Source organism: Gavia stellata, chromosome 1 (assembly GCF_030936135.1).
Source record: "Gavia stellata isolate bGavSte3 chromosome 1, bGavSte3.hap2, whole genome shotgun sequence".
Taxonomy (NCBI): domain Eukaryota; kingdom Metazoa; phylum Chordata; class Aves; order Gaviiformes; family Gaviidae; genus Gavia; species Gavia stellata.
Window position 1 is genome coordinate 21,567,896 of NC_082594.1, and position 15,780 is coordinate 21,583,675.

The 15,780-nt window shown below is 40.8% G+C and overlaps 1 protein-coding gene across 1 annotated transcript in view; it reads right to left on the reverse strand.

The window, feature by feature from the left end:
• Positions 1-10,760: 10,760 nt before the first annotated feature.
• MIPEP (mitochondrial intermediate peptidase) overlaps positions 10,761-15,780 on the reverse strand; it is a 78,770-nt gene continuing 73,750 nt past the window's right edge. Inside the window, exon 19 of the mRNA XM_059825231.1 lies at positions 10,761-11,010. Coding sequence (XP_059681214.1) covers positions 10,916-11,010 — 95 coding nt within the window. The 3' untranslated portion in view covers positions 10,761-10,915. The remainder of the gene's footprint in view (positions 11,011-15,780) is intronic.

The window sequence follows — 15,780 nt, forward strand, 5'->3', positions numbered from 1 at the left end:
CAGCCTCCACCACGCAGCAGCCAAGTCAACCCACCAGGTACAGCTCTCTCCTTGAAAAGCCACCGATTATTGATGTCTTCATCCCCTCTGTGTTTCCAGTGCCCAGCTTCTTATGAACACCTTCCAGCCCCTGCAGGAGGGATGGCATTTCAGCAGCCCCACTGGTGACGACCCTGAAAGTGGAGCGAGATGTGGAGGCCACAGCTGCTGCCAAACACCCCAGCCCTCCTGAACAGTAAGAAAATACCAGTTTGGCTGCCACGTGCCCTGCCAAGGGATGTTACGGGACTATTAATTGCCCCAAATGGCCTCTGGGCATATTAACACCTACTCTTTTCCAAACAGTGGTCACTGCCAGATCCAGTGCCTCCTTCCACTGTGAGCTGTTTTATTCACATTTCAATTGCTCAGAGATTCATCTATGGACGGTAATTTGTCGGCTGCCTCCACAGCTGAAACCACATCTTCTCAATCTCCCTAGCAGGCGCCGGCAGCCTGTTGGCAGCATGCTGGCAGCCAGCCCTTCTACAAGCGACGTAGGTCTGCAGCAAAATACTGCCTTCTTGGGGATTCAGGAAGGAGAAACTTGGATCAGCCACCTCACTTCATCGCCCGAGTATGTTGCCGCTATAGAAACAGACCTACTAGACACATTCGTAGTCATCTGCTGTGTGCGTCGTCTAATCGGTGGGACGTGTCCTACTCCCAGCCTGTTCTGGGATGGTCTAATGTGAACCACAGCATGCTTGCAGCATACTGCAGCCAGCCGAGCCGCTCACCCTGGCGACAAATGCAAAGCGTGTCTGTGACTCCTTATCCTTTGCATTCTTTTCTATATTTAGGAGATTCCCACGTATGCAACAGCCAGGCAAAGCGTGGGAAGGGCAAGCAAATATCAAGACAAGTTTTGAGTTCAGGAATCCCTTGGACTGTCAACAAGACACAGGGAGGTGCTACGGGAGCAGCTAAAATAATGCAGCTGTATCTACAATGGTTCTGTCCCAAGGAGCAAATGGTTATATACTTTGACTTGTAAAGACATACTCAAGCTCATCACCTTGGGCAGCATTTTCAAAGTCCCACTTGCAGAAGCGACTCGGGCATTAGCAGCTCTTCAGGCTCCCAAGTGAGCGCAAGGTAAGAAGGGGCTCCTCTTGAGGTGCGTGCTCAGATAAATGACTCGCCGTGAACAAGAAACCTTGAGTGAGTTTAAATCCTGCAACTCTGTCATCCCCGTTCTGCAGCAGCTGCTTGAGTGAGCTCCCAGGGCCGGGAACCGCTGTGGCAGCCTCGTTGCGGGCCGGGGTTAAACCACGGCAGTGATGCAGCAGACGAGGTGCAGCAGCTCCCAAGAGGCCGCAGGGCACTGCTCGGGAGCCGCGCCGAGGTCCGCACAGCCTGCGGGGCGAGTCTGGCTTGCAGCACACCTTCACCTGGTCCATCGCACCCTTCTGCTGGGACTCGGAAATACCCACTCGCATAAACAGGCCATCCGCAGGTGTAGCCTATCGTCTAGCCCTGCAGCAGGTAGATACAGTGCAGCTCGGTCACTGTAATGCTGCTGAGTTTCCCTTTCCGTAGCTTCGGGTGGGCTTTGGCTGCAGTAGGAGATCTGCAAAAAATGTTAAGTGCCAACAAAGAGTTAGGGTACGTTTCAGGAAAAAAAAAAGGGGAAAAAGAAAAGAATTAATTGCTCTATCGTTATTACAAAAACTATTATTAAAAATTTAATTTTAAGAAACTCTCATATTTTACAGAAGTACAAATACTGATATTACAGTACCTTTTGCATTACCCAGATGGAAATAATTCCAGTGAATGTCACCCATCCTCACAGGTTTTGGCTGCAAATGCTTCTACACACATACAAGGATAATGCAGTCATACATCCTCTGAAGTGAAATTTTAACACACATAGTCCCACATGCTTTCATAAAAATGGGACTGCATCTTGCTCCATCAAGCACTGAACTTAATACACATCAAATAGTTGTCATCCTCACTATTAAAATCCGAACATTTTCAAGTGCAAAGCCCCGTTACGATGCCTAAGACACCAACCTCCTGTTTTTCTGGAGTTCTTCTGAAGTGAATGTCCCCAGCATTTCTGGAAGTCAGAATACCAGTTAAAATTTCTTTGATATTCTGTACATTGCTTGTTTAATTTGTTTAATAGCGTTTACAGCATTAGGGCACTACTAACCAAGAGAGAGATTACAGACAGATGCACATTGGCCCTGCCGACACTTGCCTACCTTTCTCTTAGTATTTGTACAAATAGCAATGCATAGGAAGGTGCAGGTTTTATGATGTAGGCAGAAAAAGGCAAATAAAAGGTGGGAGAATGAGTTGCCCGCAGAGACAGAGTTTGTCTCTCACAGTGTTAACTTCACCGACAGGATGACAGGGCTGGAGAGCAGCACCCTGAACCCTGATCGGATTCCTCTGTAGGGTAAGTCAGCGTACATGGGGTTAATTTACCCGGGGCATTTCCTGCACTTGGGTGGAGAGGATTCAGATCCTCTGAATGGGTTCTGAAACAAAGAAAACACATTCAAATCTTACCTAAAAGATCAATAAAATATAGGTTTCAGGTCAGTGGAGGGTGGCGAGAAGCAGCAGCAGTATAAAAAGGAGGGCCCAAAGCTGGCTCAGGTGATTTGACATAATGAGGACTTTTCTCCAATATGCAGAAAACCAAAACTTTTCACCCACGCCATCATTTGCCCCAACGTTTAGGGGGAGGTAAAATAAAATTCTGGGACATCAGCCAAACCACCAGCTCCAACTTCGTATGTCTGCCATTTCCACATACATATTGCGACTGTTGTTTCAGGTCTTCATAAATAAGTTATCTGTGCAGCTCTCACTTTTAACAAAGCTTCTCAGGAAATCACAGAAGCATCACGCTAACTTTGGCCCTTAAACACTTTGTCTGAGGACCAGAGCTAATAAAACATACACGTGTGTGCCCCTTGGTTGACCGAGAGCACTGACGGATCTTCTACCCAGAGCTGGAGCACCAAAGGGGCCTCTGGTCGAGGGTAATGTGAGTGCAGACTATCACCTTCCCCGGTCCTGATGTCGATACAAGGCGCGCAGCCTCACTTCTCCAGCCTAAAACCCGAGGTGAATAATGAAAAAGTAAAAGAAAAGCTCAAGGGTCTGGTTTATTTAATCAAGTCCTGCACTTCTAAACAGGTTACACCGAGTGACCTGTTACGTAGGGTGCAGTGATTTAGATGTGAAGTGTTTTCAGTTGGCACAAAGGGTCCCAACACACAGAGAACGAGTTATAAAAAGAGTTTCGCTTTTACTGACCATTTTAGTTTGTGTAATGTCTTTTTTGCCAAATGAAACAGACAGAGCTGGAGATGCAAGATAGGATGAGAAACAAACATGAAGCAGGGAAGAAGAAAAAAAGTCAGAGTAAAGCCAGCGAGGCACAGGCTTCAGACCAGCTAAACAGATGCTTCTGACAGACCAAGGGAAAGGCATGGAAAACAGCATAGCTCACAAAGTAAGAAATTGAATGTCAAATTAGCTATTTCCCTCTACTCAGCCAGTCTACATCAGTTTTTCACACACATTTGAGACTGTCAGGAACCAAAGAAAGAAAAAAATAAATGCAGATTTTCTTGGAAAACAGAATTACAAACTGAACAAACAACTAAAACCACCTTGTCTTGGGAATTGGTTTAAACACCAGACTGAATCAAAGATAACTAATTTGATTAAATAGAACAAGTTATCTAAATCCCTATTTAGGGAAAACACCAGCAGCAACTCAGCACTGTTTTGCAAAAGGCCTTCAATGTTAAATACTTTCAGCAAGAGCAGTACCTACAGACACACGGCACTTCCAGTGCATGAAGGACACGTTTGTTGGGCAGGCATCAGGGCAAGACAACAAATTAAACTTACAAGAAAATATGAAGAAAATTTGCCAGGATGGTGAGGAATCAGGTCTGATCAGAACTTATCTGGTCTCTGACAGCTGAGTTGGATTACAGATCCTAATAGCACTGCCTCTTTCTTGCAGCATGCAATTACATCTCCAGTTCTTAGGGAATTCCTTTTTCAACCCCATCGCGACAGTGCGTGCTATTTGTGCAAATATTAAGCAACGGTGAAACGTAATTTCAACTCTCATTTGTAATGAATGGGATTTACTATGGCTAGCATGAATCATTTTGATAACACATACAATTAGTTTTATGGAAGTTTTAGTATGTTATAAAAGTTGCTATATCACTTGTATTCCCCCAGGGCTCTCTTATAAAATCATTTTGTTACAACTATATTCTTCTTGGAACTGAAGTGTACACAACTGAGTATTTCTGTATGTCAAGAGAAGCACTGTAAGCCAAAACATTCAAGGCAATTTTGCTGCCTTTTTCATTTCTAAAATCCATGTGAAGAAATGCAATCACTTCTGGACTCCAGCATTATCAGCTGTTCGAAGCTGAAGATACTCATTTCCTCCCAGGCCGTCAGTAAGCTGCCTCTGCACAGCTCATAGCTGCCCAGAACAGATGCTGGGGCTCAGCTACCAGGAGCTGGGATGCCTGTCAAATGACCTTGGGGGAAAATGTTCAACAGGTATAAATAATGTAGGACTTTAATAACTTCATTTGGGCTACGGAAATTTACCCTGGATGAGGATTTGGCTCTGTACGGAGGGGTTAAAATTGAGTTAACTGGATTCCAGTTTCACGAGGAAGAAAAGTGGGGTTGGTAGGAGTGTGCACTATGTGACACCAGCAACCCCTTCTGACTTTATAAGCAAGCCAATATGCAAACACCTACTTGATAAATCACTATTATTCATGAGGTGCAGCTGCCTGAAGTGTATTGAGAGTTGCTGTCCCGTGGCGTACAACCTAAAGGTCCATCCTGACTTGCCCCGGCTTGGCAATGCTTCGCCTTCTCAGTGGGTCATGTTCGGGGCATTTCCCCGAGGCCCAGCTCTCCCCACACTCATCTCCCACCGTGCAGGGAGGGCGGGTGAGAAACGCTGTTCAAGCATGAGATGTACTTCAGGCTATACGGGCACATGCCAGTAGCAGCTGTGGGCAGAGTGGGAAGAACCTACCATGCTGCCCTTTTGCTTTTCCTCTGACTTGATCACAACCACCAGGTCAGCATCACAGTCCAAATCACCCCTCGCTTCCTCCCCCCTTGGGTCATGCCCCACTGCAGCTGTAAAAGCAGAGGGAGAAGGGGGGGCATTTGGAGGTGTCTAAGGAGTGAAGTGAGGGGGCTGTAAGGAGTCGGAGGGAAAACTGCCAAAAGCCACCTCATAAAACCCAAGGTGTCCTGAAGATTAATGAAAAGCATCATCTGCAACTATTTTAATATTGTACTACGTCATAGTCATTAATGTATAAACTCAGTCATATATGACAGGCAGTAAAAGCAAACGATGGTGGTATTTGACAATTGAAAAATGGTAACATCAAAAAAAAGAGTAAATTTGGTGCTTTGAGGTGTTCTGAATTTAAAGCAGGATTCCTGACACTTCTGTTCCAGCCATCTGTGCTCCCTCTATAGTTACTGGAGCAACAGAAGGCATATGCAAGAGCTGGTTCATCCCATCCTAAGACAGGTAGGATATATCCCTTTTTGAAGGCGCCTGTTTCTTCTCATCAAGAGCGAAGGCAGCCGGAATGGCAAGCTTTAGCCATCTACAAGTTGCCTTAGAGGCTCCAGGCTCGTAGGCAACTGCTTGGCAAGAGGCATCCCACTCCCTTACCTCTGTGTTTTTAAATCTACACACCAGCAGAGCACCGACTAGTCATCCTGTCAGATCTTTATCAGCACTTTGCTTCTGGTTTAAGTATTTTGTCTTCAACAGATTTTTTGGATACTTCCTCCGAACAACAAGCCATAACGATTTCCTACAACCGCGCAGCCCCGGCGTGCCGTGGCACTCCGTTTAGAGAGCCATCTGTTGAAGAGCAGCCGCAGCGGACTTAAAAGGTAAACAAATCTCAGCCTGGGGAAGATCAGAAGGGCCGACAGGCAGTCCTGCTGGTGCTGATTTATACTTCCTTATCTTTTATCTCCTTCCCTCTCCTCCCCGAGCACACTAGCTGTTCTCCCACGGTCCTCCCAGGTAAATCCATGTGCTTGCTTTCTGCAATTGTGCATTTTCAATTCTCAAGTTCTTTAAGTCTTCTAATTTTAATGTAATATTCCCCTTTTGGTATACTGCAGATCTGCCAGGGCAAAGCACTCACTTGAACTCGTTCCCAACACCACGTAAATTACTCCCTGGCTCTGGGAACAGAAAATCCCCAATACTTTGCCCAGAAGCAATCTCAAATAGCAGATGCCCAGTGCCTCCCACTTAACAGCAAGCAGCAGAGGTGCTTTGGCTCACACCGCTTTTCCAGCTCTCCACTCATGAATTCCTCCCTAGCCATGAAGCCGTCAGCAGGACAGTTACCCAGAGAGCGTGGACTTGCTACCCTCCTGGCAAAACCTCCTTCCAAACACACTCTATTCATTCATAGCTCGTAAGACCAGAAAAGACAGCTGTCCCCTAGTGTAACTAAGGCTACGGGGCTTCTCTGAATTAATCTGAGCTAGGGCATATTTTTGAGAAAATAGTCCGGTTTTGATGTACACTTCTAGTGTTGATCAGTCAACCCCAGCACCGTCCTTCACGTGCGTTCCAGTGCTCAGTTGTCTCTGCTGTTCAAAAAAATTAACTTAAAAATTAGGGGCAAATTTGTCAAGTTTCAACTTTCAGCTACCGGCTCCTGTTAAACACTTGTTTTCAGACCAGTGTTCAACCTTTCAAATTTCTGCTTCTGTATCACAATTAAGATATTTTAATCTTATGATAAACTGAAATGCGTATTTTCTGAGCCATCAATATTGCTGTGTTACAAATGATCTAGTGCCTTCATTTCCATCTTAGTATCCATTACTTTGATATATTTTCATTTTAAATTTTTGCACACAATTTAAGTCTGACCCACTGTACAAGCTGCTATTTAACATCTGTAGAAAGGAAAGTATTTTATCAACATATGATATGAATTCTTCCATCTGGCTTTCCACTGAAGACAAAGCAAAATATTTTTGAACACCTCTACCTTTTCCATTACTGACAGTGCTGTAATTTCCATTTTAGACTTACTGCTTTGGAAAGAAAACCCTCTTTTACTCTCCCCAAGTTTTTAACTCAAGAGGTCATTTTGCTTCTCTAACAACCCTTTTTCATGCCTGGTTTCTAATCTACATTCAATTCTTCCTTGCCCTATTTCCCTTCTCTTCCCTGCCTTCTTCACTTAACTGCTGCCCTCTGCTCCTCTTTATCTTTGTTGGGAAGGTGTTTAGAGAACTCCGTGCAGCACCAGCTGCATTTATGTCACCAGAAAGCAATTATTAAGCAACATTTTAGTCTGTCTTAAGTGAATCAGTAAAACAGTCACATCAAACATGAAAAAAAGCAGAGCTGACACCTCAAACTATCAAACATAATCCATGTGTGTTTTTTTCTGATATGTCTTAATTATGTGTTATTATTTCAGGATTGCATAAGGGTATAATTTCTTCTGAAGCTGTTCACTACTTATTTTCTATAGCAGCTAAAATCCAAAACATACTACAATTTCAGATTAAAGGCATGATGCTGAGTTACAGTATTATAAACCCAACTTTTGGATAGCTGGTTCACCAGCCCCAGTGGGAAAATATGGAATGCTGGAAAAGGATTACAGTGGTTTTTACATTTAAGAAGAGTTACACTGCTGGTCACAAGAGAGGTCTCACATTACCGAAAGTACACATATTTGCTGGAAAATAAAAGTCTCTCAAAAAGAAAAAAAGAAAGGAAAACACATAAGACATTTGAACAGCTGGAAGCATTTTTAGAAACTACTAAAAAAGAGAAAAAAATAATTTAAAATAATATTTCTCTTTCTGTAGTAAGTATCGTAGTGGTGATATAATACATTCTCAGGAGGCTTAATCATGTCTACTGTTCAATCCTCAAAGGTTATTTCATAAAACAAAAATCAGTGGAGTCAACAGAGTTTCATCACAAAAAAGCTGAAGTTGTTGTTCTATTTATTTTTCCACCAGCTACCATCTTTTTCAAATGTCCCAAGAGCTATGACTCTGTGACAATAAGCTAAAGTCCACTGTGCTCTGGCAAAAGACAGGATTTTCTTCCTGTCTTTGTCTATATTTGATTTTAGTATTAGGAAAATATTGTTTGATGCCACCCTGATAAAAACTGGAAAAGACTGTTGTTTACAGAAGGATCAAATGAGACAGTGAATTAAGGAAGTAATAGCAGCCATGGGCATAAACCAGCGACTACTACATGTACTTTGATAAAGTATCTACATTCTAGAACCAACATCACCACTTGAATTTCCTTCAAATTAAAATCAAGAGGCAATCTCTTAATTTTAAATGCTCTGCTCATTCCACCAATTATGACACTTTATTTCCTTTACCGTAGTGCTCCCAGGGCCATGTCAGCACTAGGATTTCCTTTTGCCAAGTTCTTTTTGTCACAATGAATCTTTCAACATGTGCCAACTCCAGATAAACATTATTGGTAGCTTGCTCCAGTACAAAAAACAGACAGCAAGACCCAGCAAGGCTCCCTTAGCAACACCCTTGAATTCCCTTTATAACAGAATTCCATTAAATACTCTACAAGGGGCTGTTAAATTTATGTTCATGAGCTACTGTATCCTTTCGAGAACTTCCCATCTTCACAATGTGTTTTTACTGACACCTAAATTTAATTTTGTTTCCTTTTGTGGGTTTTTTAATCACTTAACTTATAGCAAAATACCCACCTAGTTAAGCGAAACCATTCATTCTTTCCTCATAGGGACCAACTGCAGATACAGAATGTAGCCACTCAGATCTACAACACAGAAGCCTGGTTGTGGTACATGTCTGAAAATATGCCTACTATTGTTTAATCAAAACATTTTGTATCTAAAAATGGCTAAACCCAGTTCTAATAGAATGGCAATGCTATTCATACAAGACAAATTCCCACCGTGCAAAAACAGACAAAGTGAAAAAATATGGTAAAATATCAAACGATACCCGATAGCACAAATTCTGCTAAAAAAACAGGGCCAAATCATCCAATCAGCTCTTACTCTTATTTATCCCTTCCTAAACATCCACTTCCTCTGGTTGAGTTTTTTTTATCTTTAGTCTTCACGTACTTCCCTCCCAGCTATTTGCCCTCATCTCTCAGCCTTGGTTTTCTTCCTCTCTTGCTTTTTTCACTGCACTTGCACTGAGCAGGACACTTATGATACCTTTTGCAACAACCTACAGAGGACCTCTAAAAGACAAGGCCATTATGCTAGAGAAAAATTCATCACTTTTTTTTTTAAATAGGCACTAAAATACCATTTCATAATTTACTTCAAGAGAAAAATAAAAACCCACTGATAATGTTTCCTCTGTTTATCACCCACTATATAATGTGCAACCTTAAACTGCTCCAGCCTATCCTGGATAAACTCTTTGTTTTGAATTATTTTTGCCCCCCCCAGACCTGCCCTCCTGTACTTTAAACAGCTCCCCAACACTCATCCACTCATTGTTGAAAGGAAACTATGTGAGCAAACATGCAGGGAACAGATTCAGGCTGTCCCTAGGCAGCAAAGTTTGTCAACATATTTCCATAATAATTGTGGAATGCCTGCAAATCCATATTCACCAAAACATGATATACTTCATCCAGTAAAGTCCTTGAAGTAACATGGACAAAACTAAACTACCACTACACAACAAACCAAACACACCCAGATAACATAAAAGGACAAAAGGGCCCAGTTAATGGGAGAATACTCCTCAGAAAACAAGTGCTCTGTTCCTGACCTATGAGTACTGAAGCTCAGTGAAAGACCTCCAAAATACAAGCCTCAGAACTAGAATTCTAACACTGTTGGATAAAAACTACTAATTCAATAGCAATACCAGTTTTATGGCACCTTGTAAATTCCATTCCTCCTCCCAACCATTTTATGCACCTGATAAAATGAACTGTCCGTCTTTTGTATTTAGCTTTAAAGTTTGCTATTTCTGTTCCAAACCTGAAGAAGACCCGCTCAATGGCTTTGTATAACAAAAGATACTACTTTTACTTACAAATGTGGCCACACATACACCCACTGGATCATCGCAGCTACAGCAGCATGACTACCTTCCACGTTACCCTCCACTAGGAAACACTTGTGGGATACCTATTCTACTCCTTTGTCTCTTTTTCTGTTGCAAGATACCTCTTTCCTCCACACCTTAACGTTTTCCATCACCTACTTGCATGACTACAGTTTTTCTTCTCCCATCTGTCTTTTTGTTCCCTATCTCAAATACAGTTCTTAGTTTTCCACTTCATCTTTATTTCCAACTTCCACCCTCAGCTGCCAACGCAATTTGCTTTTTCCCAATGTAGAAATCCTGCAAGAATAGGTTTAAACAAGTTTAAAGAATATCCCTGAGCATTTGAGAAAGACCCATGCGAACAGTTCTGGGGCATGACATTTGACAGGTATGTCCTAAATCTGAATCCAGTGTGCATACCAAAAGACCATTCATACCACTCCACTCACCCTGAGGATGAGTTCAATTCCCGCTTAACCAGCTGTTCCTACAGGATCAAATTTTCTAACAGTACATGCTAGAGGATTTGTTCTCTCAAATTCCATGCTTAAGCTCCTATGCAACAGAAACCCATCATCTTCATAAATGAAACCAGATGATCCAATGAAATTATTTACTACTGTTCCACCAACATGGATATTCAAACTTTTACAAGTGTTCACCAAGAAGCAAAACCAGTCACAACAATATTTTATCCACAATTATTATGATGTATGCAATCTTCCATAAAAGAATTCAGTTCTGTTGAACATTTTTATGAGTCCGTGATAAAAGTTTCGAAGTCCTGGTCTAAGTCTGAAACAAGGGCATCCACAAAATCTTCAACTGAAGGTGATTTCTGGAGCATACCTATAAAACCAAGACAACAGACTCTTAGCAAGAATACTATGACCTTGAAAGCTTTGTCAATAATAGTGCTTATTGCTAACTAACTTTTAATGTCACAATATGACACAAAGAGCTATCAGGTTTCTTTGTCAAGAAATAAATGCAGTTACAGTGTATAGGGATTATTTAATTTCTTCAAGCTACCTGTTACATGTTATCACTGAATTGACAAGTTTTGAGACTGTGAACTGATTTTTATCATTACAGTCTTGCTTAAGTAGGGAGTTAAATTCATTTTAAAGCAATGTAACCATAGACTCAGTAATTTCCAAATGACTGGAATAAATCAGCGATTGAGCAGGTATCTAAAGCCTTATCTGCCGAGTCTCAGGTATGACAGAGCCAGAAAAAAACAACGTATTTTCTCAAAGTGTTACATAGCTTAAAAGCATTTAAATTAGTACTTAAAGTACAAATACCTCTAAAATGTATCACAAGGCATGAAACATACCCAAACAAATGCACTTTCAGTGCACTGCACTTCTAGTTTTGCTTTTTTACAGTACCAGGACTTACCTTTTATTAAGAATTTTAATTAGTGCATATGTTAGCTGTAGCATATGGCTAGAGAATAACAGACAGGGAAATTAGCACAATGAAAAATCACGCTCAAGTACTTTGTCGGCTAATTCTATAAGCAGACCACTAAAAGTCTCACACCTTCCTTCCCAGAACCCCGATTTTTAGAAAGCATGAGAAGATATCCTGTAAATTATTTTCAGATGTTTCTTTGTACTAAACATTGCATTAATATTGGTCTTTTCTCTGTTATTAACATTTTCAAGATTATATATGGAAATTTACTGCATTACTTGTACCAGAAAAAAACCCAGTATAGCTGCCAAATAATGTAAAATTTAATCTTTGTACTTCTTTGAAGTGATCTGTTCTTTCTGACAACTGCCAATGTAAATATAACCTTGCTCTACCCTTTCTGATCGGTGTACCTACTGAACATAATTTTATATTCTTTCACATCCTCAACAATATTTGCTTTCAGTGGAAATTATAATTACATGCTGCTAAAAGACTGGAATCTTTTACTATAACACAATGATTCAAAACCCACCAGGAAACAGACCAGCTCGAGGTAATTTTCTGTGAGCAACCAAAAAGAATTTTCTTGCTAAGACATCACAGAATCCCATTTCAATCTGATTTAAACACATGTTGCAGGTGTCAACACAAACTGCCATGACCTAGTGGATTAATACTGAGCACTAAAAGGAAAACAAATCTCGTACTATCACAGAATCACTGAATCACTAAGGTTGGAAAAGACCTGTAAGATCATCAAGTCCAACCTAAAAAAAAAAAAAAAAACAACAAAACAAAACACCACCACCCACCCACAACACACCAAAAACCAACCCACCCAACACCACACAGCACCAAATAGCACTATATATAGGTTGACTGAAATGCTGTTAAATGAAGTTTGCGTCAAGCTATTTTCAAAATGAAAGAGAACAGAATTAATATTTCCAAATACTTGGTCAGCTTGTCACCTAATGTTAGTAAAATTGCTGTGGAATTACTTCTAGTTCACAATGAAAAATGGCTTGCTATATGCTGGCCTGAGAAACAGACGCATCGAGATACCAGCTACTAATCTAACCTCCCCAGAGAGCTACGGCCTCTTGCAGACTCCCTCTCTCAGGTTGCTGAGTGGGCTGGCTGGGTGACGTGCGTATTTGCTCCCTAACAACCTTGAAAAATTCCAGTTTAAACTCATTATTTTCCTGCAGTTTTCTCAGAAGTGGAGAGAATGCCTTAAGAAGGCGACATGGATGGCAGCCCACTGCAACATGTACTGTCATGCATGACTACTGGAGCTTCATCTTAAACTCAGTTGGAGCGGTACAGTCCCAACAGTGCAGTTCATTATGCCTTTTTTTGGCCTCATTTTGCCTCAGACATTTACAGCTGAACTAACTGGCTCTACTTCTACAGACTGAACAGTAGGAAGACCTTCATGGGTGCCACTCATCAGAGCTTTTCCAGAGGTCTACTTTATGATGAGTTGTGCCTATGAAGAACCTGCTTTTCTCTGTATCCCAGAAAGGAAACCTGGATGACCAGCTCAGGTTGAAAAATCTCAAGTTGCTGAAATTATTTCTTCCTTCCAATGTTTAATATCTGACTCTATAAAAAAAAATTTTGTATAGCCAATATGCCCTTTTCTATCAGGTATCAATATGGAGGGATGATTGTAATGTTGCATAGACAGTATATAAAGATGGCCATAACAGACATAACCACCACTCCCCAAGCCCCAAAATACAAAAAAAGCCCTTCCAATACTGACTTTGTAAAAAACAGCCAGCCTAGATGATGTTTAGGCAATTCTTCTGACACACTAAAATTTAGTCTGCTGTAGACAGTTCTTAAAACTATGATTATCAATACATTGCAAAAGAAAAGCTAACAATATAATGATTAGGGGGAAGAGAAGAGACTTGGAATTATCTTCAAGTAGATTCAATTTTCCTCTTACACAAAAATGGCAAATCATAACAAAACAATTCCAACCCTGGATATTACAAAATGAATAAAAGAAACAACAAAAAAGAAAACATAATTAACTACAGTACACTTGGTTGTATTTTAGTGCAGCTGAATACAGTCTTACCAAATGTCACTCAAAACTTGTTAAAAATTGCATTCATTTAGACTCCACATGGTTTGTTTTAAATATGTAAGAGAATTCAAAATTGTTCTGGCAATAGTGATGTCAAATGACCTCCTACCCAGTAGTTCCAACTTTTGATAATGCAAACAGATTTCAGATTTCTTGCATTAGTGGTCTACTGCATTGCTATTTTCCCATCACTGACATCAAAAGCAAACACTAGCAGAATTTGCTTTTGCACGGCAAGGATGAAGAGTAACTGAGGTCATTGCTGAAGAACTACTGTAGTAAAATGATCATGCCCTTATGAAATACATAACTACAGATTTAGAGTAGACAACTCCAAAAGAAAGACACGGACGGTATTTCCGTGTTTTAACCTCTTACTCTACACAGATGTGTTAAGAACGGTCGTGTCTCCCTTTAAACTCCATTAAAATACATCAAAGCAAGATCAGCTTTGATATATTGTAAGTACTCAGCACTTCAGTCGAAATGATTAAGTAGGATGTCCACAAGGTCTGATGGTTGCAGTTTTAAAATCTAGGAGTGTATTTTATACGTTCAGCCCAACTCCTGTTTCAGCTCAGTCTCTCCCAAGCCTAAGGCAACTGCATAGCTTATCTTCTTTGCTTTGAAGCTTTCTTTCACATTACAGCACTGTGGTTAACCACACCCTTTTGAGAGATGCCTAGCTATAACCTACAATCACTGAAAATTAGGAGAAGAACAAAGCCTGTGGCAAAATTTGGCCTCTACCCCTTTGGAACACTAATTATTTTGTGTCCATGTAGTTTGAGTTAACATATGTTGCCATTCACATCACCTTTTAGGATTTATGCTTATTTCTTATGCTTTCAAAGAGACATACAATCATTATCTGAAGATTTTTACAGCCTCTTCAAATCATAATTATTCCGCAAAGTACAATTTGATGCATGGAAAAACAAATATTCAAACTGCATTGGAGCAAATGCATGTTTATTTACAGATTCAGTTGGTTTGATTACCATGCATGCACATAGCTGAGTACATCTGTCTGCAATATAATATAGCATTAACAAATAAAGAACACAACTTCACGGATTTTGCATGAGGACTTCTCCAGAGACCCAAAGGGCAATGTGACTGCAGCAAAACTGCAGGAGAAGCGCACTCCAGGACATGTTCCATGCTCTCAGTTCCCACGTCATCCAACCCAGTACTTTTCATACTGCAATTCACTTTCTGCCTGTGCACCTGGGTTTCCTTCCAGTCAGGGAGTGCCAAGGGAGAGAGGGAGGGATGGTGCACACCTGAATCTTGTTCAGACCTGCAACCAGCACACAACTGGACCTGGAAGGGACACCTGGCTTACATATCTTTAAAGGAATTTGGAATCCCTAATGCCATGTAGTCCTGGAAAGGAGAGGGTCTGAAGGAGCCTTGTGGCCAACCCAAAATGACAGAGAAAAAAGTTCTACTCAAACTGTATTTCCTCTAAGGAAAAAAAAAAAGCAAGTCTCTTGGACAAAGCATTGTTCACTTATTTTTTAATTGCTCCTGCTATCCATATTTGTGACTATTTCTGTATTTTGGAGACTATCAAAGGGGTAGAAAGAGTCACTTCAGACAATGTTAAAAAAGGTTTCATAAAGCCTTTGTGGTTTTTTTTTTAAATGGAAACAAATGCCAACAGAATCAAATCCAAACAACAACAACAACAAAGTATATTGTGTTTTGTAATTAAAGACTAGTCCAAACAGGAATCTTGTCAGTAACTCCACTGGATGGCAGGTCAGATCCTTTATCTTCCCTAATCAGTACATCTATGGAATCATGTGAGAGAAAGATTAAAAGCTAGGGTCCTATCCAAACACAAAAGAGAGACAATAGATAGCTTCTGAGAAGAAAATCATAACAAAGAAACTGTAAAAATGAAATGTGCTTGTGAAGTTATCTGTTATCAAACAGTCAATGGATATGGCTAACTTCACAATGGGATACGGAAGTGCTTCAAGGGTGAGGCTACATACGTGCATCCAGAAGTCAGACTTGTACAAGCACATTTCTTTACATATAAAAAAATGCCTTAAATAACAGCCTACGGAACTTAAGGT